At 35.3% G+C, this 24070-nt stretch overlaps 1 protein-coding gene and 1 long non-coding RNA gene across 10 annotated transcripts in view; one reads left to right on the top strand and one right to left on the bottom strand.

Annotated features, from left to right (window-relative positions):
- Positions 1-24070, bottom strand: part of RPS6KC1 (ribosomal protein S6 kinase C1) — a 177125-nt gene that overhangs the window by 84682 nt on the left and 68373 nt on the right. For 7 of the 9 annotated variants that reach the window (XM_072831090.1, XM_072831089.1, XM_072831087.1 and 4 more), the window contains one exon: positions 1049-1164. In XM_072831090.1, the coding sequence (XP_072687191.1) occupies positions 1049-1164 (116 nt within the window). Of the gene's footprint in view, positions 1-1048; positions 1165-20339; positions 20464-24070 lie in introns of those variants that run through there. The other 2 variants (XM_072831096.1, XM_072831095.1) reach the window with 1 other exon arrangement.
- Positions 4262-6914, top strand: LOC140635848 (uncharacterized). Its single transcript, XR_012033166.1, has 2 exons — positions 4262-4492; positions 6356-6914. It is a non-coding gene; the product is annotated as an uncharacterized lncRNA (long non-coding RNA).

The following is a 24070-nucleotide window of genomic DNA, read 5'->3' on the forward strand; positions in this document are numbered from 1 at the left end:
TTAAAAAAATAAGCATTTTCTCCCATCTCTAGAAGATATAATACTTAAATCATATCAGAAAAAAACTTAGTTTAGGGGATCCCTGGGTGGCGCAGCGGTTTAGCGCCTGCCTTTGGCCCAGGGCGCGATCCTGGAGACCCGGGATCGAATCCCACGTCGGGCTCCTGGTGCATGGAGCCTGCTTCTCCCTCTGCCTGTGTCTCTGCCTCTCTCTCTCTCTCTCTCTCTCTCTGTGACTATCATAAATAAATAAACTAATTAATTTAAAAAAAAGAAAAAAACTCAGTTTATATAAAGAAAAAAAAAGTTACTTCTTGATATGTGCCAAGTCCAGATAGATATGACATAAAAACAATAATAAACCACAGTGTTTCAAATGTTTTAAGCATTCACCTACTTTCAAGACCAGACTAAGGATAGTCCCAGATAATCTAAATAACCCTGTTAGAATTATGCCTTTATAATTTTAAGTGGTCAACAGAGCTACTTGAAGGACTTATGCTTAAATAATTAGTTTTAGCATGAGTCAACAAAACTGTACATGAATTATACAAAAACCATTAGTTAACCTTAACATTTTTTCAAATAAAATTTGGTACAAATTATTGTCATTTTACACATGGAGTTTTAGGGGTAAAAGACAAAGGGCCGAAAAAGAAGAGAAAGCAAGTCCCGTTTTATTCCACGTTTGGTGGTTTGCTTTAATGCTTTTCTTTTCACCAATAACTTGTTAGAAAAATATTGATAAAATTCAAAAGACCAAAATTCTTAAACATTCTAATTATAAAGAAAGCCAGGAGACAATTCAGTAAAAATGGCTAAAGAAAATATAAAATGTGGGATGCCTGGCTGGCTCAGCAGCTGAGTGTCTGCCTTCGGCTCAGGCTATGATCCTAGAGTCCCAGAATCGAGTCCCACATCAGGCTCCTTGCATGGAGCCTGCTTCTCTGTCTATGTCTCTGCCTCTGTCTCTCATGAATAAATAAATAGACTCTTTAAAAAAAAAAAACTAAAGAAAAGAAAAGAAAAAATGTAAAATGAAACATACCTGGGATACATCATCAAGTTGAGGTTTTCCATAAAGGCTGGATAGATTCTCTGCTCGCATGAGATACTCTGCTGTTTTTCTCTTCACAGCTTCTCGACGTGTAGGGCTTGACTCTCCTAAAAGGAGAAAACAAAGCCAGGACATGTGAAAAATAAATAAACTTTCTTTTATCCAGTCTGAAGATTAACTTCTTTTTTATCCAGTTCACCACTTGCTCACATTTGTAACTAAAAAGAAGAGAGATTCAAAATTAGAACAGACATCAAAGTTAGCAAGTTCTAAATATCACCACCAAAAATGTTTATACAAATTTGGAAATTTTCCTATTTAAATAGAGAGAATTTGATACCTTTTTAAGAAGCGTTGACAGACAAAAAATGTCATATAAAAAGTTCTGCAGGGCAGCCCCGGTGGCTCAGCGGTTTGGCTCAGTGGTTTAGCGCTGCCTTCAGTCCAGGGCGTGATCCTGGAGACCCGGGATCGAGTCCCATGTCAGGCTCCCCACATGGAGCCTCCTTCTCTCTCTGCCTGTGTCTCTGTCTGCCTCTCTCTCTCTCTCTGTCTCATAAATAAGTAAATAAAAACATCTTAAAAAAAAAAGAAAGAGGAAAAAAAAGTAAAAAAAAATAAAAAGCTCTGCAGACATAAGACTAGCCTAGTTCAGGTAGTATGCAATTGTCCAACTCAACAAATTGGGACTAAATGCAGTAGGTGTGTAGAAAGAGCCATGACATGGATTTGATATGCTCTATAAGTACCACCAAACTGGAGAATAAAATTATTTAGGGTAAATCTGAATTCACTATTGAGTTTTGTAAGCTTTTCCTGGTTTTTTCATTAACAACAAATTGTCACCCACCTTATAACAAAAATAAGAATGTAATTCAAATGTATGTTAACCAATGGGAATTAAAATAATAACTTTAAAGAAAAGAAGAAGAATATAACTCAGATCCCTGTAATATACAATTATATGAAAATGAACAAGTCATTACCCTGTCTGGCTCTGTTTCTCCAAATAAAGGATAACCAAAGAACTCAAGATCTCAAAAAAGAGGTGGTCCATGGGCAGCCCGGGTGGCTCAGCGGTTTAGTGCTGCCTTCAGCCCAGGGCCTGATCCTGAAGACCGCAGATCGAGTCCCATGTCAGACTCCCTGCATGGAGCCTGCTTCACCCTCTGCCTGTGTCTCTGCCTCTCTCTCTCTATCATGAATAAATAAATAAAATCTTAAAAAAAAAAAAAAAAAGAGGTGGTCCAGCCCATGAAGGAAATACTGGGCTCTCTCCTCTCAAGAGTGGAATGATCCTAAGCTTTTTATCCTTTTTATAGACCTGACGGTGATATAACATTTCATCTGAAGAAAAGATTCCATGACTGAAAATTTAAAAGTTTGAAAACCACTATACTATAGGATTACTAAGGCTCCTCTGATAAATAATATTCTACATATTCATGATTCATTTTTTTTCAGAGCACTTCATACATAGTACTTTTTAAAAATAATTCATCCTATGCATCTTCTGAATGAAATTAACCAAAAAACAAGTATCAAATAGTGGAAATTGCCCTTGAGTACGTTCTGGAAACCCTGGTTATCTAAATTCTGGCTCTGCCTCACTAGTCATGTGACCAATGATAAATCATCTCAACTCTCTGACCCTCCTTCTCATTCTCTAAGACAGAAACAGATACTTCAAATGACTGCAGAGATTAAAGGAGACAATATACATAAAAGACACTACAACAAAGACAGCTGTATACAGGAAGCACTAAATTGTAAAGGCTTTCAATCTTGGTTTCTCTCTAGACCAAGTCCTACAAAATAACATTCCTGTGTCACTGAAGTGAACTGATCTGAATTATAGGAAAGCAGGCATTTTCTCCCAAAAGCCTAGTAGTAGAAAAACCTTATTTCTGCTTAGAATAGCATCTTCTTTTTCTTCTGGGGAATGGCCCTTTCTCCTCTCCTTCATGGCCTCTACTTCTCTCCGACCAATAGCATCCTCCTAACAAGGGGTTTGAATGAAAGCTGCAGTCGTGTTTCAGATCTCTGCCCCTCTGCCCCTTACTAGTTAGTCAAGGGTGAGCCCTCTGTCACAAGCTGGGCCACTGACAGAGCCCCACCCTCTTGGCCACAGTGGGAGAAGGGAGGAATTGGCCCAACACAAACTGGGCCAATCAGTCCCTCTCGGCTATTGATGCTGGAAATCAGAGGACTTGGTACTGCCAGCAGCCTTAGTTTCTGCCAATGCAAAAAGAACCAATCAGAAAGAAGGAATTTAACAGAGAGAAGCAGTTATGAGAGACAAAAAAAAAAAAAAAAAAAGGAATCCTGGTGTGACTGGGGTCCCAGATTTCAGCTGAAGCTACATTCCTGCCATTCTTTGCCTACTGTAGTTCAAATGTGGATTTTTTCACATACAAACCAAAGATTCCTGACTGAATAGAGCATTCAAAGAAAAACAGCAACCAAATTGGGATTGCAATTTTGCTAAAAAAAAACCTTCCTTTCATATCTTTTACTTTACTGTTCTATCTCTTCTCTCCTTCATGAGTAGTTCAAAAATATAACTAGTCTTGGGGGTGGGGAGAATCTCTATCACTTCTTAACCACAGAACAGTCTACATTTATTAACTCACCAACTCCTCAAACTTCAATTCAAATATCAATGATTCCTGCCCTTAAAATTTACTGAGTTTCTAAACCCGTTTTTATTTTCATATATCTGTGAAAGGTACCTAATTGAAACATGTTGTGAAGCTAATGTGTGCCCATAAATAAGTAACATTCACTATTTCTACTCATTACTCGACCTTTAGTTTTGAATTTACTGTTCATAGAACTGCTACTTCCATCATTATGAGAGCTTCTCATTTCAGGTTCTACCTTTCATGCCCTAATTTAAATCCCTCATTTAAAATTTCTAATTCAGCATAGGCTAAGCTGTTTAAAAAAAAAAAAAAAAAAACTTAGTTTTTTAACTCAGTGTGATTACAAGCTTTCAGACAACTTCAAAATTTGCTTTATTCAAAAAAATCAGTTTGTCTTCCCAAATAATTTGAGATTCAAAACTGCCAAGCCTATAGAGCACCTAATTCAAGCTAGAGGTAATACCACAGTTTGTAATCAAATCATTGTTTTTTAAACTTTTGGTATCTCTGCTGCTTTCTAGGCAGTCTCCATAGTAACAGAGAAACAAGAACCGGAAGCCAGCAGTTGAAATGGACTCCTGCTGCTGACAGTGGTTCTGCTTCCATGGAAACAACAATGAAGTGATGGAATACTGGAAGGCTTTTTAAACATAACCTTAAATATACATACTATGACTCGTTCCCTACCAGCCCCTTAAAAGTAGGTCACAACCACTGCTGATCAATAGTAGCGGCCAAGGATGAAAATCACCTCTTGCAGGCAGGTTTCTACTGCTGGACACTTACTGAGGTTTGTGAAGTACTAAGAAGAAAAGATTAATTATGGATTTCCAGAATAATTTTAACTGATCAAATTACTGATAAATGACTTTAAACAGGTATTAACTGATTAAAATCAGCTGTAACCTTAATTTCTTAATCTTCATGTTAAGACACATACACAAAGCCCATAATAATTATTTTTCAAGGAAAACTAGGTTATCTGGAATTTAACTTTTAATCCCATATTGGGTCATGTAGCCATTATTTCTTCAGTATTATATCCAGGTAGACACTTAATAAATGCTTTTAAATATGGATACATATTTTACATTCCATCTAAAGATAAACCAGTATCTTCACTAAGTTTCTCTACATTTCTGTTAATAATTTGGATACAGTAAGAATTTCCACTGGGCATTCGAAAGAAAAAATCTACTCCCATTATTTACTAAACTTTATGTCAAAAAGTTCCACTGTACCAGAGAAAAATGTCTTATGTATGTCTTTACCTTATCAATTGCTGATCAAGAGAGAGGATGGATATAAGATTACAGAGTATAACCTGTGAAAGAATAGGGTGTAGATGAATAGAAATGAGGAGAAAGTCCAAAGTTGTCCCTGAAATTTTTAGAAACACTGCACTGCCTATCCTACATGTCTCAGAGCACCAACTCTGACTTAATTTACTAAGTTTATTGAAGGCACAGTCTATAGATGATGGAATCGCAGAATTCTAATTTATTCAAGAAGCCATCACCATTTGGGCATTCCTTCATTATATTAAATCCTATTCAAAAGATATCTCTTTTGATACTATATCCAGTATCTTCCTTATACAACTAAGGAACTTAAGGCTCAGAGATGTGGAATGTCTTCCGCAGTTGAAAAGTTAATATATGAGACTAAACTGAAACCAGGTCTTATGCTATCCCACGCTTCAGGTGACTGAATTTGAAGTGAATCATGCTGTTACTGAGTGGAACAAAAAAAAAAATACAGAGCATGGGACAAGTACGAGTGAGTATGGGAACAAAGACGAAGAGAAAATAAGCATAAGAGTTAAGCCAGGAGCCTATCAGACAACATAGTAGAATACAATTGGACAGAAATAGACTAAAGATGACAGACAAGGACACAGGACAATTAGAGTGACAAAGAGGTATAAATTTCACACTGTGTTAAAGAGAATGGGCCTTTTTGAGAAAAAGTGGTCTCTCAAAACATCCTGGTTATCCAAGGATTCTTTGGAAAACCTGGGCCTTTTCTCATTTACCCATAAAAAAACCAAAAGGGCATTTTTATTCACAGAACTAGTGAATATCAGTTTCACAAACTAGAATAAAAAGCAGTTTTTCCAATTCTGTTATTCTACCCTAACTTACCAAGAAGAATATAGCTAATGCCTCATCATTGGTTCAACAAAAGAAAAGCAATGCTGAAGGAAAAACTAGCCATGTTAAACTACTTGAAAGATAGTATATCTACATCTGTATTTTATGAAAAATTTTAAGGAGTTTTTAAGAGTATTTTGGCCATACCTGATTTTTGCCACAGGCATAGAATTCAATCCCCACATAAGACTCTACTTAGGCACATCTTATATTCTTATCTCTATTTCTCTACTCCAACAAACGCTGTCGAATAGCCCCTATGCCACTGTATTCTTGGCTAAATATGCTGGTTTTTAACTCAGACTTATCACATTAGAAAGAACATTCACATCAACCTGAGTTTGAAGGAATGAGTTTTTATTGGTGCTTTTTTTTTTTTTAACAATGTTAGTAACAAAAAAAAAAAATATGCCTGTTTGAGATGGCCTTGGTGGTTACAGTTGCTTTTTTTTTTCTTAGTGCTGATTTATTATAGTTAATGGGTTTTTTGTTCTTTTCAGGTATAGCCTACCATTTCTGACTTACGCTAAGTGTTCTGACAACAAAAGGCAACCTTGAGAAAAACAGTAATTTATGGTTCTACGTGTCTACCACAACTGGAGCCATCAGCCTCTCCGTATAGAACAAAACCTGGTCAGTCAGGGAATCTGCTTCCCATTTGCATTTAACCAACCCCATATTAATGTCTTTTCAAAACCAAGTGTTATGTGACCCCTAGAAGTTCAAAGAGTCATCAAAGAATAGTAAAAGCAAAAGTCATAATAATATTCATCTCCAGGCATTGCCTTGGTTATGACTGCCTTCAATGCTGTTTAGCAGTTTTTCTATCAGTTAATACTGAATGAAAACTAACACATCATTAAATCAGTCTTTAAATGCCTAAAGACAGTCTTATCTTAGATTCAACTATTTTTTTCCTGCTTTCTAACCCATTTTTCGTTTTGCAATTTTAAAAGGTAGTACCCAAAACATTAATTATTCAATCCATTCATATCAACATTGCCTGGCCAGTCTCTTTGTGACAATAAACTCTTGTCCAGATAGATGGACAGATACCTAGGTAATGAATCCCCAAAGTGTCCCTTATATTGTAATCAATGGCTTCTAAAAGACTAAGATAAAAAGTTTTAAAAGAACAAGAGATATATTAAAGGAAAAGGAATGAAGAATTAAAAATTAGGAGCTAAATTTTTGCCTTCTGAAATGGAATAAAAATAAGGGAAAATAGGGGATCCCTGAGTGGCGCAGGGGGATCCCTGAGTGGCGCAGCGGTTTGGCGCCTGCCTTTGGCCCAGAGCGCGATCCTGGAGACCCAGGATCGAATCCCACATCAGGCTCCCGGTGCATGGAGCCTGCTTCTCCCTCTGCCTGTGTCTCTGCCTCTCTTTCTCTCTGTAACTATCATAAATAAATAAAAAAAAAAATTAAAAAAAAAATAAATAAGGGAAAATAATGAAAATAAAAGTTCTAAGTTCTTAGGTTATGTCAACAAAGCTCTTGTTCATTTCTTTTACTGTTAGAGACATCTTAAGAAGTAGAAAATCCATAGAAGACTCTCAAGTCCAACAACTGTTTTTCTTGATGTCATGATATTCGATCACATATTTTCCTTTGAGATGATGTCAAGTGATCAACAGAATTACTGATTATAAGCAGTTAACTCTTCTGAATGCTAGAGGTTTCACAGCCTCCTCTAGTGCATTCTCACCTTAAAAAATTAAACTTAGTGTGTATCAGAATTAGAAGAGACTCCATTCCATCTCCAAATTTATTTAACATGATATTAAATATCTCCACATTTAAGCAATTCAAAGAATGTGTCAAGCAATACACCCACAATACATCACATTTGATGCCCATTTCAGGATAACAAGAAAATCCTCCCCAGGAAGTAATAAGTAAGCCACCATAGTGAAAAAGTTCTCCATAACCACATATTCCTGTTCCTCCTATCATTTTCAGAAGTAAAGATGCCTTATAGTTACTGAGCATCTAGTATGTTCCCAACACAGTTACCTCAATGTTTACAGTCATTTCGGTGTTGTCACAGAACATCACATACAGAAGACTCAATAAAATTTTGTTAAATAAATGAATGGAAAACCAAATGAATGATTTTGTACCAATACTACATGGTCTGATAACAATACCTTCATGCCTAGAGACACTCTAATTACCTCTTTCTATAACTTAGTACCTTTGTTGAACTTAAACAGTTAAAATAAATGCATTTCAGAAAATGTCTGCGATTACTGTCTTTATCTTGTGTGTAAGTGAAATCATAAGAAAGGAATATGGAGGAACACAGCATAGAAGTGGTATAGTTGGACTAAAAGGACAATCTACATTTTTATTTAGTTTTATGAAAAATTGCCATGACAGCATCAACGAGGAAACATAAGCACAGATATTCTACATAATTGTAAACCATTGTGTAAAACAGAATGAAGTCTATGAACTTTTTATTGCTTGACAATTAAAATTTTGGAAAATCTGTTTCTTTACAGCTTGTAAGAGTACAATATGCCTGTACAACAATCTGGTTTTTCCAATGAAACACACTTTGAGACCACTAATGGCAACACAGTAAGCTTCTGAGAAAAAGCAGACTTACGTTTTCAATACTTTCTAAAAGAGAAGAGATAAACTGAACTTCTGTGTAATATACACAAAACTCAATGTTTAATTACTAAGATTGACTTAAGCTGTAAGTTATATAAAACTATGCAACTCAAGTAATTATGAAATAATGATTGACTCCACAAGTGCCTAATACCGGCTAGTATTGAAACAGCAGTTTTCGATTTAGGGTTTTTAGTTTTGTTTGGTTCACTTGAAAATACTCATAGATATCCATATTTCTTTTGAGCAGAATTAAGGTTTTTTTTTTCAGTAATCAAAGGAACAAAATCAACCCTCTCATTTTAATGTTTTTAAACTGTGTTGCTAAAGATATAAAAATGCGGGGATACTGATGACCGAGACCATCTAGTAAAAAACCCTTCGAGAATCCTCATCTCTCTCTCTCTGCGTTTGCAATAGAGCAGCTGTGCCTCACACAGATTCACATGAATGAAAATATTTAGACGAGAAACCACCCACTTAGTTTATTTTCCATACGACTTTCCTGTAATTATTTTGTAAACTGTTCACACAACAATACATAAAAACATCTGCAAAAACAGGTAATTAATGTGTCAAGCCAAACTAATGCATTTTTTATGGTGTCCATGCTTCGTCAACTGTAATTATAACTCTTTTTTAAGCAAATGATGATGTGTTTGTTGCAATGTGCAAGTGGTTATTTTAGATGCTCTGTTTACTGTTCATACAATCTGAATATAAAACTCCACAGCTACTTTACCCTACATCAATGTTTTACCTAGCTTTTTTTTTTTTTTTGTAGAAGCAGGAAAGCAGTTCTCTTTTCCAAGCTATAATTTCCAGTAAACATGTTTGTCATTAAAACACAAAACTCTCAACATAAAAGTTGACACAAAGTAACCAACAATTCAAGAAAATCTGACAGAAAACAATTCACCCAGACTTTCTTCCTGCAGTTGTAAACCTATGAGAAATACAGCACTTTATGCCCATCAGCTGCAGGATTCCAAGTCTCTTGAACATCAAGTTTAGAAGACTCATTATGGTTTTTAATGTATAATATCTATTCCATTTTTTTTAAGATTTTATTTATTTATTCATGAGAGACAGAGAAAGAGAGAGGCAGAGACACAGGCAGAGGGAGAAGCAGGCTCCATGCAGGAAGCCCAACGTGGGACTCGATCCCGGGTCTCCAAGATCACGCCCTGGGCTGAAGGTGGCACTAAACCGTTGAGCAACCCAGGCTGCCCATATCTATTGCATTTAGACCCACCAGACACATATATCTTTGACATGAGACCAACAAATGAAGAAGCAAATCCTGATCAAAATATATGACTTCATATTAATACACTTTGGTTCTAACTATAAAAAAGATCATCATCATTACTATTACTATTATGCACTAACTAATACTGCACACCAATAATCATCCTCAAATGGACAGTCCTGAAGGCCCAAGGTTTCTGGTCTCCAGAGCTAATAAAATCTAAAATCAAGGAAGCAGCACAAGCCTTTAATTTTTTTTAAGGTTCTTTCTCTTTCTAAAAAAAGCCAATTTTTAAAACGTCTATGATGATTACCTATAGTACAGATAAACTCTGATAATAAGAACTCTTAGTAAACAGTGCTTTCTGTTTATTTTCACAACCACAGTTTTTAGAAATAGTGTAGAATTAACCCTTCTGCGTCCAAGCTTATAGAACTCTTTTTTTCATACAAATATTTCTAAACTGATCTACTTTGTTCTTCCCTTAAAAATTAGCTACTGTGACATGCTAAAAGTGCCTATCTATCCCCACCTTGTTCCCAATAAGAACATAAGGAAGTATTACAGCAAATCAAATAACAGTTTCCTAGCTGCCAAGCTTTAATTTTAGATCAAATGCTCATTTTGCAGAATTTGGGATTGGGTCTAATCAAAACAGAATAAAGCTCCTGTTCAAAGGATGCTGGAATAGGAAAGTCATGACTCAGACAAGGTAAAGGAATAGGACAGAAGCTTATTTATTAAAGCTAGAAACCAAACTCAGGGTCAAACAAGGAATAAGTCTCAATGCTGAGTTCCACTACTTATATTGATTACTACAAATAAAATAATTATAATAATAAATACAATTAATGCGGGGTGCCTGGGTGGTTCAGTCAGTGGAACGTCTGACTCTTGGGTTTCACAGCTAGGGTCATGATCTTGCACAGTCACAGAATCGAGCCCCAAGCTGGGTTCTGCCCTTAGCAGAGTCCGCTTTGGATTCTCTCCCCCTCCTACTCTCCCTTGCTTGCTTCTCCTCCCACACACGCTTTCTCTCTCTAAAACAAATAAATAAATGAAACCTTTTTAAAAAACACAATGCGGGCAGCCCCGGTGGCGCAGTGGTTTAGCGCCGCCTGCAGCCTGGGGTGTGATCCTGGAGGCCCCGGGATCGAGTCCCACATCCGGCTTCCTGCATGGGGCCTGCTTCTCCCTCTGCCTGTGTCTCTGCCTCTCTCTTCGCTCTCCCTGAATGAATAAATAAATAAATCTTTAAAAAAATAAAATAAAATAAAAAAATAAAAAAATAAAAAACACAATGCCATTTCAAATGGTTGAATTCTACACATCGTCAAACCTTTGGGACAAATATACTGATGTCTGTGCAGAGTATTGATATACTAGATAGAAGGCATTTTAAACCTATTTGGTATATTCAAAAGCTACTTTCTTGCATCTTGGCTGTTTACTACACATTCTTTGGAATTCAACTCATTACCTCCTACTAAAGCCTTCCCTGTAAGCCTCCTTTTCCCTGGTCAAATGTCCATTTATATGTATTTATAGAATCATTCTCATTCAAAATATTTATAGAGAATTTCCTATGTAACAGGCACTGTGCTAGAAAATACAATGAGAAAATGACTTGCCTTCAAGGATATTACAAATAAATAAAAATATATTCACTCAATAAGTAATTGCACAAATAATTATTTCATTGTAAATATGGTAAGTACTTGAAGCAAAACAGTGTGCAATGACAACGAAGTTCAGGAAGTCTACTCTGATGTGAATAGAGGTGAGGAAAACTTCCTTTGAGGAACTACCATTGATCCTGAGACTTGATGAGTGATGAGGAAATATCAATTGAAAAAGTACATTATAAAGCACTCACACAGACTCTAGCTTATGTGAAAGTTTGAACATGGGAAAGGCCATGCTGCCGTCAAGAGGTTAAAAAAAAAGGCCACTGTGACTAAAAAAGAATAAGTTAATAAGGCTGGTTCAGTATGAGCCTGGAGAGAAAGACAGAAGCCAAATCATTCATAGCCTGAGTGATCACACTATCTTTGGATTGTATCCTCAAAGTAATGAGTTTAATGCATGAAAGTGACATGATGAGAATCCATTTTCAAAAGATCAGTTAGGCTATTGATAAAGACAGAATGGTTTAGAATCAAGGAAGGAAGATAAGGGCAGCCTGGGTGGCTCAGTGGTTTAGCGCCGCCTTCAGCCCAGGGTGGGATCCTGGAGACCCAGGATCGAGTCCCACATCGGGCTCCCTTCATGGAGCCTGCTTCTCCCTTTGCCTATGTCTCTGCCTCTCTCTATTTGTCATGAATAAATAAATAAAATCTTTTTAAAAAAAATAAAAAAGGAAGGAAGATAATGAATCATCAAATACATTTTAACAATAAAAACACAGAATCGAAAAAAAACAAATAGAAATTCTGGAATTAAAAATTACTCAACTGCACACTGAGTTAACAGAAAAAAAGAATCCGCAAATTTAAAGATCGAGCAATATACATTATCCACTCTGAATAAAATTAAACAATAAAAAAGGGAGGGAGGACCAGACTAAGACACCTGTAAATACCATCAAGCACACCAACATATACATAATGCAGTCCACGAAATAGAAAAGAGGGAAAAAAGGGATAGAACATGGCAAAAAAAAAAAAAATTGATGAACATTGATCTACATATCCAAGAAGATCATCAAATGCAAAGAATACAACAAACACCAAGAAGGATAAACTCAAAGAGATCTACACCTAAACACACAATAGCCAATCAAAAGCCAAAACAGACAATCTTAAAACGAAAAGATAACATTTCTTCTCTAAACTGATTTAAAGGATAAGTCCAATTAAACAATAATTATACGTGTAGAGCTTACATAAATATGTAACACATACAATAATACTAGCAAAAAGATGGGTAGGAAGGGAAGAGAGCTATACTGAAGTAAAGTTTTCTATATATTACTAGAATTATGGTAATTTTACTCTAAAGTACAATATTTTAAGTTAAAGTGGTTATTACTATAATCTTCAGAAAAGCCACTATGGAAAATAAAAAACCCAAAGTGACATAGTCTACCAAAAGAGAGAAAGACAGAGAGACAGAGAGAGAATAAATGATACAGTAGAAAAAAAAAAGGTATTTATCAAAGAAGGCAGTAAAAAACAAAAAAGATAAGAGTCATAGAGAAAAACAGCAAAACGCCAAACATAAATCCAATCACACTATTAAATATATTAAATGTATATGGATTAAACATGCCAATCAAAATGCAGAGATTATAAAGCTAGATTTTTTTTTTAAAAAAAATGATCCAACTGTATATTGTGTCTACAGAAGACACGCTTTGATTCGGAGAAACAAACATATGGAAAGTAAACAGCCTTACTAATATCCAACAAAATAGATTTTAAGAAAAATGTTACTAGAGACAAAAAGACACTTGGTAATGTTAAAAGTTTAATTAATCAAAAAGATATAACTGTTATAAATATGCATGCATCTAATAAGAGTCCTAAAACAGATTAAGCAAAAACAGACAGAAATAAAAGAAGAATTTCAAGCTGAATAAAACTGTAAACAACATAATTACAATTTCTGAGATGTAGCAAAAGCAGTACTCAGAAGGACTTTATAGCTTTAAAGACCTATGTTGAAAAGACCTCAAATCAGTAACCTAGTCTTCCAGCCCTCAAGATGAAGCGAATCTAAACGAAGAGCAAATCACACGAAAAAAGAGCAGAGGAAGCAGAAACCGATTAAATAGAAAATTGAAAAACAGAGAAAACAAATAAAATCAAAAGTTAGTTCTTTGAAAAGATCAAATTAATATTTAATTAGGCCAACCAAAAAAAATTAAGATACCACAATCTAAATAATGAACATATCATATCCATCACTCTCAATTAACAATTCTTTTTTAAGTAGGCTCCATATCCAATGTGGGGCTTGAACTCACAACCCCAAGATCAAGAGTCACATGCTCTACCAACTCAGTCCACCAGGCACCCTACAGTTAATAATTCTTTATTTTCCCTTCATTTTTGAAATAGATTTCCACTAGGTACAGAATTCACTTGACTTTTTTTTCTATATATGTTAAAGGTGTTAATAAACAGTCTTCTTGTTTGCATTGTTTCTAACAAGAAATCTGACATCATTCCCATCTTTGTTCTTCTGTGTCTGCCTCCTTTTAATTTAAAGATTTTCTCTTTAACACTTTAAAGGAAATGTGATTTGAGCAATGTGATTAGAATGTGCCTGGGTATAGGTTTTCATGTTTCTTATGCCTTAGGTTTGTTGAGTTTCTTGGACTTGTGGAATATTTGCATCAAATTTGGAAAGCTTTCAGGCATTAATCATTCAAATAATAGTCCCTCTTCCCTTCATTGTTCAGGGGCTCTAATTACACAGAAACAAATTTTTTCATAGCTTACTGATGTTATATTAATTTTGCTTTATTTTTTCATCTCTGTTTCACTTGGATAGTATCTATTGCCATGTCCTCCACTCCATTACTCCTTTCTTCTGCAATATCTAATTTGCCACTATTTTTCATTTCCCATATTGTAGCTTTCATCTCTAGAAGTTCAATTTGGGTCTTTAGTAAATCTTCCATTGCTCTACTTAACTCTACGTATGAATATATTTCTATTAAGTTTGAAGTCCTTATCATTTTATTCTAACATCTGTGTCAATTCTGGGTAGTTCTGAATGACTGATTTTTTTCTTCACTACAGGTCATATGTTTCCTGTTTCTTTGAATAAATGGTAATTTTTTTATTAGATGCCAGCCATTGTGGGTTTTCCCTTATTAGGTGGTAGATATCTCCTTATTCTTACAAATATTATTGAGCTTTGTTCTGGAATACAGCTATGCTTCTTGAAAGCAGCTTGATCTTTTGGTTCTTTTTTCTGAGATTTGTTAGGGCAGGTCTGGAGCAAAATATTATGCCATACTAATGGGGTACGACTCTTGAATATTCTACCCAGTGCTCCATGAAAGAGGTTTGCAAGACTACTTGTTAGGAATAGACATTATTCCCAGTCCTGTGTGAGCACCAAGAATGTTGTTCCTAACCCTTTCAGTGGATCCTTCTCTTGCCTTGGATAGTTTCTCCACAGCCATCACTAATCAGTACTCTGCTAAGTATTCCAGGGGATATTTTGCAAATCTCTGTATAGCCATCTCCTCTCTAGATAAAATACTAGACATTAAGCGATGGTCCTGCAAACTCTGTGAACTCTGCTTTAGTCTTGCTGGACTCAGCCCCATCTCAACTCAAAGGTTTTGCCACAATTCGTCTGTCTTCCTTCTTCCTGAGCTACAACCTGAAGACTCAAGATGGTAAGCTGAGCAATCTTAAGACTCATCATATCTGTTTTGTCTCTCTCAAAAGCCACTGTCCTTCACTGTCTAATGTCCAGTGTCTTGAAAACCACAGATACCCATACTTTGTCTGGTTTTTTAGTTTCTTCGGGAAGTAGGGTGAATACAGTCCCCCTACCCACCCTCCCCTCTGTTAAGCATCTGTTTGTTAGCTATATAATAGAGTCTGGTTTGGGGATTGTCTTTTTTCCCTTTGTTCTTTTTTCTTAAATTCCACATATGAGTAAGTGAAAGTCCTAGTTTTAATGTGGCTACTGGAAATTTTTTAAATTATATATGTGTGTCACATTATATTTCTATGACACAGTGTTATTTTACATAGCCACTGAAATTATATAATGTTGAAATCCCCTAAGAAAGTAGGGTAAGGAGACTAAGAAGGTTGACAACCAAGTCTCAATAAACTTCAATATTTAAAGGTCAAATGGGCAAGAGGGAGCTGGCAAAGTAGACTTAAAAAGGTTAACCTAAGAATTAGAAAATGAAGAAAAGCATGGTGTCATTTGAAGTCAATTTAGGAAAGCAGAGGTTGTATAAAATAGACACTGATGATTATATATACATAAGTTAACAAAGAACATTAAGGATAAGAAGTATTATTGAGATTCCAGTTAAGATTAATAACAATGAATTCATTTTAGTTACCAATCTGTCCAGAAGGTGTGGTTTCTTCCAATAGCACTCAGCTGCCCAGTTTTCCATCTCTATAAACCAGAAATCATGGAAAATGGATACTACAAAACAAACGGATAAATTAATCCAGGACTAGGGTTTGGCCGGGTAAATGTGATAAAAGATCAGAAGTAAGGAGGGTTAAGGTGTGCCAAAAGACTTTTTTGAAATGACGTATCATTAAAACTAAGATAGAGAAATGGAAGAGTTGAGAGATGCTAAAGAGAAAAATGGAGGAAAGTACAAAATAATGGCACTTTTTAAATTGTTTACCACTCTCTCCCCTCGATAACTTGTAAGCTGCTCATTGATTTTAGTGAGCATAATAGTCATCCATTAAAGTTTAGTTAAATAGAACAAAATTGTGGATTCGTACTGTGAATCTTTCTAGATCCACAGTACGAATTCTACAGTCTATCTCATATGTCACTGATCACTTCATTTAAAGGGATTATTACATGTACTGATGTCACATCTACGCTTCTTATTATTTATTCCTTCTAATCCTGCTTCTAGTTGTTTGGGCAAAGACAGGCCTTTCATTAATAGTACAAGTCAGGGCATTACCCCTATTCTAGCAAATACCACACCGATCAACTACAACAAAAAATTCAATTTGGAGGGTATTTTTTCTAATCACTGCTTTTATCTGCCCTGGTTACTCAACGTCTTTGTTCTTTATTGACCTAGAGTATACTTTTCTTTTGTAGGAGAATGAGTGAGTTATCATTGATCTAGACTCAATCAAAATATGATTTGACTATATTTGTGAGGTTTTCATAGACAGCCAATAAAATAGGTATGTTTTCATTAATCAGGGAATAATTTAATAACATCTCATACAGATCAAAATAATTTAATAACATCTCATACAGATCAAAAATCAATTTAATCATAAGTAGTAATGACTATTCAGCAATATAGACTGACTGACTACTCTGTAATGATTGGTTAACTACGCAAAAGACAGAGACTATCAGAAAGTAAGATAATGACCTACAAACAAAAGATCACCACGTAATAAAAAGTATCGTGAAATCTTCAATTAATTTTTTGACTGTAGCAAGCATTCCCATTTCAAGGCACTATATTAAAATGATTAAACAGGAAGGGTGGCTTGGCCATAAATAAACCATCAACAAATTTCAAAACACTGAAATCATTCAAAGTTCTTTGAACACCATGGAATTGAACTATAAATCTGTAACAAAAAGATAACTAGAAAAATCTCAACTGCTGAGAGATTAATTAGTATACTTATGATACTTAGAAATATATTACATAGGAGTAATTCCCAGGTACAGCAGACAGACTAATGGACCCCTAAAAATGTTCATGTCCTAACCCAGGAACCTGTAAATAAATTATTTAACTTGGCTAAAGTGACTTTACAAATGATTAAGGTTAAGAACCTTCAGATAGGGCAATTACCCTGGATTGTAAGGGTAGGCCCAACCAAATCACAAAGGTCCTTAAAATCAGACAACCTTTCCTTGCTGAGAATCAGAGTGAGATATAACTAGGAAAGAAAGGTCAAAGGGATATAACTCTGCTGACTTAGAAGATGGAGGTAGGGATGCAGGCAGCCTCTAGAAGCTGGAAAAGGCAATGAAACAGATTCTCCCCTAAAGTCTCTGGAAAGGAATATAGTCCTGCCCATACCTTGATTTATAGCTGAGATTCATAGCATATTTCTAATCCACAAAATAATAATTTGTGTTGTAAATTTATGGTCATTTGTTAGAGCAGCCATAGAAAACTAATGAGACAAAATAAATATTTTGAACTGATAACAGTGAAGATCTGATGTATCTAAACGTGTGGAGTGTAGCTAAAGCAGTACTTAGTGGGAAATTTATAAACTTAAACATATATAGAAAAAATGGCCAAATTCAAAGATGTAAGCTCCTAACTCAAAAAGTAAACACCAGACCTAAAGTTAAGTAGGAGAAAAAGAAACAGAAATACATAAAATAGAAAACAATGTATAAATATTATAACATTAATAAAACTGGTAAATCCTTAATATGACTGATAATGAAAATATTATACCAACATCAGGAAAGATCCAACAGATACCAAAAAGATAAAAAGATACTATAATTCTACCATCAATAAATTTGAGGGTTTCATGCCAAAAGCCAAGGCAACAAAAGCAAAAATAAATGAGACATCAAAATGAAAAGCTTCTGCAGAGCAAAGGAAACCATCAACAAAATGAAAAGGCAACATACCAAATGGGAGAAAATACCTACAAACCATAAAAGGGATTAATATCCAAAATATCTAAGGTATTCATCCAACTCTCTAACAAAAAATTTAAAAATGGGCAGAATCAGGGATCCCTGGGTGGCTCCGCAGTTTAGCGCCTGCCTTCAGCCCAGGAAATGATCCTGGAGACCTGGGATCGAGTCCCACATCGGGCTCCCTGCATGGAGCCTGCTTCTGCCTCTGCCTGTGTCTCTGCCCCCCCGCCCCCCGTCTCTCATGAATAAATAAATAATCAAATAAATAAATAATAAAGATTAAAATGGGCAGAATCTATATAAAGGTTTTCCCAAAGGTATACCGATGGCCAATAGATACGTCAAAAGATGCTCCATACCACTAATCATCAGAAAAATGCAAATCAAAACCACAACGAGAAATCACCTCACACCTGTTAGAGTGACTGTTATCAAAGAGATAACAGGAGTTCGCAAGGATGTGAAGAACAAGAAACCCTTGTGCATTGTTGGTGGGAATATAAATCGGTGCTACCACTACAGAAAACAATATGGAGGCTCTTCAAAAAATTAAAAATAGAACTCCTACATGTTCCAGCAATTCCAGGTATTTACTCAAAGAAAACAAAAACACTTAAAAAGATATCTGCAACCCCAGTTCACTGTAGCATTATTTACAATAGCAAAAACAGAAACAACCAAAGTGTCCATCAATGGATGAATGAAGAAAATGTGGTATACACATATACACACAGGAATATTATTCAGCCATAATAAGAACGGAATCCTGCCATTTACAACAATATGGATGAACCTTAAAGGCATTATACTAAGTGAAATAGTTACACAGAAAAAGTAAATACCGTGTGATCTCACTTACATGTAGAATCTCCTTTTTAAAAAAAGCTCAGAGCCACAGAAAACAGACTCACGGTTGCCAGATGAGTGAAGGGGTTCAAAAAATACAAAGTTCTTCCAGTTATAAACTAAATAAATCCCAGAGGTATAATGTACAACATGGTGTCAATAGTTAATAATACTGTATTGTATATTTGAAAGTTGTGTAGAGAATATATCTTAAAAGTTCTCATCACAAAAAAAAGAAAATTGCAATGGTGTGGGGATGGATGTTAGCAAGACTTATTACTATGATCATTTTGCAATATATACATATATCAAATCATTGTGCTATACACCTAAAACTAACATAATGTTATACGTCAATTATATCTCAATAAGAATAATAAAATAAAGCAAAAGAGCAGAGAAAAAAAACTAACTTGACCATTTGTATGAAACATATTCTTTGAAAAATACAACTTACCAGTTAGTTGATAAAAGAAGAAATATATACAATTTTAACAGTTGGATATCTATTAAAGAAATTAAATCCAGTATTAAAATCCTTTCCCTAAAATTGCTCTTAAATTTGTTAAGTATGATATTTACACTGTGGATATGTAAAAGAATGACCTTATTTTCTGGAAATGTCTTTTACATACAGGTCAAAGCCATGATGTCTATAATTTACTTTTGATTCAGTAAATATATTTGTAATACATATATAGATTTATGAATATATTTGTATATATAGATAAGACAATAAACATGAAAAATAAAAACACACAAAAATCTTGAATAAATAATAGCAACGAACCTCAGTGATATATAAAAAAAGACACATTGCAACTGAGTAGGTTTATTTCAGGAATGCAAAAGTTACTGAAAATTTTATTTTTTTATTTTTTTATTTTTTTATTTTTTTGAAAATTTTAAATAATAGTAAGTGTAGCATCTCAAGTCTGGAAGATAATGAAAACCACCCATTTTCAAATCTCCCCACATAATCTCTCAAAACAAAAAACAAAACAAATTAAAAATTTGAGGGATAAATAAAACCACATATGACCCACACCTTCAGCATTCCTAAGAAAAGAATACCATGACTTTTAGATTATCTGTAAATAGAGAAATAAACCAAATTACAACAGAGCTCCAAAGGCCCCACTATTGCAGGCACATGAATGCAGAAACCAGGGGAGAGAGAGATTAACAGATCCCTTAAAAAAGTAGACAAGGGTACACAGGACTTAAAGAACAGTAGAAAAACAAAATGAAACATAAACACCCCCAGAAAAAAAAGTCCAATTAAATGCCAAAATATGAAACATAAACTGGGACTTGGCAGTTTGAAAACACAGCCTATAAATGTAAAGACAGACTTGAAAGTGAGTGGAACCCAAAGTGAGAGCCTTAGTAAAGCTTTTCTTCTGGGGAAGAAACAGACCCTAAAGAAAAGGGTATGATGGGGGCACCTGGGTAGCTCAGTCGGTTAAGCGTCTGCCTTAGGCTCAGGTCATGATCCCAGGATCCGTCTCTGCTCTGCAAGGAGCCTGCTTCTCCTTCTCCCTCTGTCTGCTGCTCCCCCGCTTGTGCTCTTTCTCTCTGTGTCAAATAAATAAATAAATAAAATCTTGAAAGAAAGAAAGAAAGAGAGGGAGGGATAATGTAACAGTAAAGGGGTGTAGAGAATAATGGAAAGGAGAAGACAAAGATAAGGGGCCTATAAAAACAAAAGAGAAACACCAATCACTCCCCCATCCTCATCGATAAAAGAAACTACACAGAAGAGGGGTGGACGTACAGAAGAGGACATAAACTGGAACAGTACCCTCACAAGAGGTAAGAATAGAAAAAGGCAGATCTCATGCAATCAGTGCTCTTTAGAGATCAAGATAGCAATCACTTCTGGGGAGGTAGTAATTGGAAAGGAACATACGGATGCCTCAAGAGTACTGGTCAAGTTCTACTTGTTAATCCAGGTACCAGTAGCATAAGTGTGCTCCACGGGTGAAAATATATCAAGCTATATACTTACAATATGTAGTTTTCTGTAAATTCAATTCAATTAAAAGTTAAAAAAATAGATATGATGCTTGTTCCCTAGAAAATCTAAGAAACATGTATGAGAAAACATATAAACAAACATTTTTTAACAGGGAAGGGGGAGAAAGCATATTAAGGGTCAGTGTGGGGTCAGGAAGGGTTAAGTAGAGGGTGACATTTTCATTTTATTTTGTTTCTGCCTAATAATCCTTTCTCATTTTGGTCCACTCCCCTCATATTCTACAGCTATGCTGTTTAGTTTGTATGGTTCATGAGGGATAGTTCTGCCCACCTTTGAAGGGAGGAGTAAATAACCTATACCTAATTAGGTTATTCCCTAGCTAGAAAAATGAGGTAAAGGCATGTGACCCATGCTTGTACAGGAGCTAGAGGGAAAACACCCTCTTCCTCTAGAACTCAGAGGAAAAAAACCTCTGTAAACTTACAGCTGCCCAGGGATGGGATGAGGAGGTTATCTTTCACACCACCCAGAGATCAAAGTAAGCGGGAGAAAGGGGACTAAAAGGACAGGCCATGTATAAAGATGAGCAAACAAGCATAGAAACCCTGTGACAGTTCTTCAACACCTGAATCTAGCCAGATGTGACCACTCATTTATGTGGGCTACACCACTTTCTACGTGAGCTTCTTTGAGCTAGTTTTGTTTACCAATAACTAAAAGAGTCCAGTATAACACAAAATTTGATAGGACTGATCTGAGTACAGGATAATTTAAAAAGCAACTGTCTCTCCATTTGTGAACATCACAACCAGAGAATCTAAAGTCTTCTCTTAGTTTCATTCTGGCTGTAAGAACAGAATACCATGGAACTTATAAACAAAAATGCACCTCTCACAGGACTAGAGGCTCAAAGGCCGAGAGCAAGATTCCAACAGATCTGCTATCTGGTGCTGGCTTCCTTGTCCATTGATGGCTACCGTCTCACTATGCCTTCTCACTATGCCTTCTCACGTGGTGAAAGGAGCAAAGCAGCTTTCTGAGGTCTCCAATGGGCACTAATCCCACTCATGAGGGCAGAACCCTCAAGGCCTAATCATCTCTCAAAGGCCGCACCTCCAAATACCATCACTCTGGGGATTAGGTTTCAATATGAATTTTGGGAAGACACATTCAGTCTACGGCATCTTTTCCCTGAACCTATGAAATAGTTCCTTCTAAGAACACTGCATTGGTACCTGGTTTTTCCTGTTACAGACACTTCCTAGATAATTAAAGGAAACACACACACACACACACACACATACACACACGGTAATGATGGGGACAGGAAAACAGAATAGGCAACATAAAAACGACTTTCAAATCTCTATTTTTAAAATCTGAGTTTTACCGTTTTAAAATGCTTTCATCTAGCCAGTTTCAAAACAGTTAAGATCTAAAAATTCCTCAGCTAAAGCAATTTATTGAATCATAATTTATTTATTCAATTTATTGAATTATAGAGAAGAGCACATGTTTTATTTTAAAACAGAAAAGAAAAAAAACAGAAAAGGTAGTGGAAAGCTTTAATTAAAAAGAATTCTATGTTTGTTTAGTACTGCTCTCTGAAAAGTAAAATTGCGATTTACAGATTAAAATGGACAAGCAGGTTCATACTTCAACGAGCAGCCCATATTTTCCAACTATATTACAATGATGAACCAAATATACAAGAGATATTAAGAGCACAATCAGGTTTAAATATAAGGTAAAAAATCTCTGTGGCATGTGGGATTTACTCCAGCAATGCAAAGGTAAAGAAAATCAATGTAATATACCATACATTAATAGAACGAAGGGCAGGGGTGTGGGGGGAGATACATGATCATCTCAACTGAAGTAGAAAAAGCATTTGACAGAATCTAGCACTCTTTCATAATAAAAGCATCCAGAAAGCTAGGAATAGAAGGGAATTTCTTCAACATGATACAGGGTACATATGAAAAATAACTAACATCATACTCAAAGGAGGGGTGCCTGGGTGGTTCAGTTGGTTAAGCATCGGACCCTTGGTTTCAGCCCAGGTCATGATCCCAGGGTCATGGTGGAGCTCCACGCTCAGAGGGGAATCAGATTCTCTCCCTCTCCCCCTCGGCCCCTCCCTCACTCTCTCTTTCTCAAATAAATAAATCTTTTTTTAAAAAATATATCATACTCAATAATAAAAGATGGAAAGGTTTCCCCCTGAAATCCAGAACAAGCCAAGGATGACTCGCTCCTTTGCAGGGATGAATAAATAACCTATACCTAATTAGGTTATTCCCTAGCTAGAAAAATGAGGTGAAGGCATGTGATTCATGCTTTTACTGGAGCTATTAAACATTTCACTGGAAGTCCTAACCAGAGCATTAGGCAAGAAGAAGAGGTTTTTTAAAAAGGCATCCAAATTGAAAAGGAACAAGCAAAACTGCATCTATTCACAGAGAACATAATCTTATAGAAATCCCAAAGAATCTACCAAAAAACTACTACAGCTAATAAATGAATTCAGCAAGCTGCCACATACAAGATAAAAATACAAAATCAGTTGTGTTTATAATGCCAGGAATGAACAATCCAAAAAGAAAATTAATGAAACAATTCTAATTACAATAACATCAAAAGAATAAATACCTAGGAATAGATTTAACCAAGAAAGTGAAGAACATACACTGAAAATTACAAAACATTACAAAACATTCCTGAAAGAAATTAAAGATCTAAATAAATGGGAAGACATCCAGTGTGTTCATGGATTAGAATATACTTTTAAGATGGTAATACTCTCCATATTTATTTACAAATCTAATGAAATCCCTATCAAAATTCAAACAGCCTTTTTTGCAGAAACAGAAAACCTGATTTTCTAAAAGAAAAAATTAAAAAGTAAATAAAATCAACTTTAGCTCATTTTTTTAAAATGGTGATTTTCAATTTATATAGAGTTGTAAGGGGACCCAATCAAAATAATATTGAAAAAGAACAAAGTTCCCACAGAAGATCATAAATCAAAACAGCTAAGAGCCAATGCATTAGAAGACAGTATGATTATACCACCACTGCCTATTAAAATTACAGCTTTCAGTGTTGTTAGCCTTATACTATACCATACTTTGTAGTTAAGTGGACAATCCCTAAAATTAAGTGGACTAGACAATACTTTCATAATATCTTCAGAGT

The sequence above is a fragment of the Canis lupus genome, chromosome 6 (assembly GCF_048164855.1).
Source record: "Canis lupus baileyi chromosome 6, mCanLup2.hap1, whole genome shotgun sequence".
NCBI classification, from domain to species: domain Eukaryota; kingdom Metazoa; phylum Chordata; class Mammalia; order Carnivora; family Canidae; genus Canis; species Canis lupus.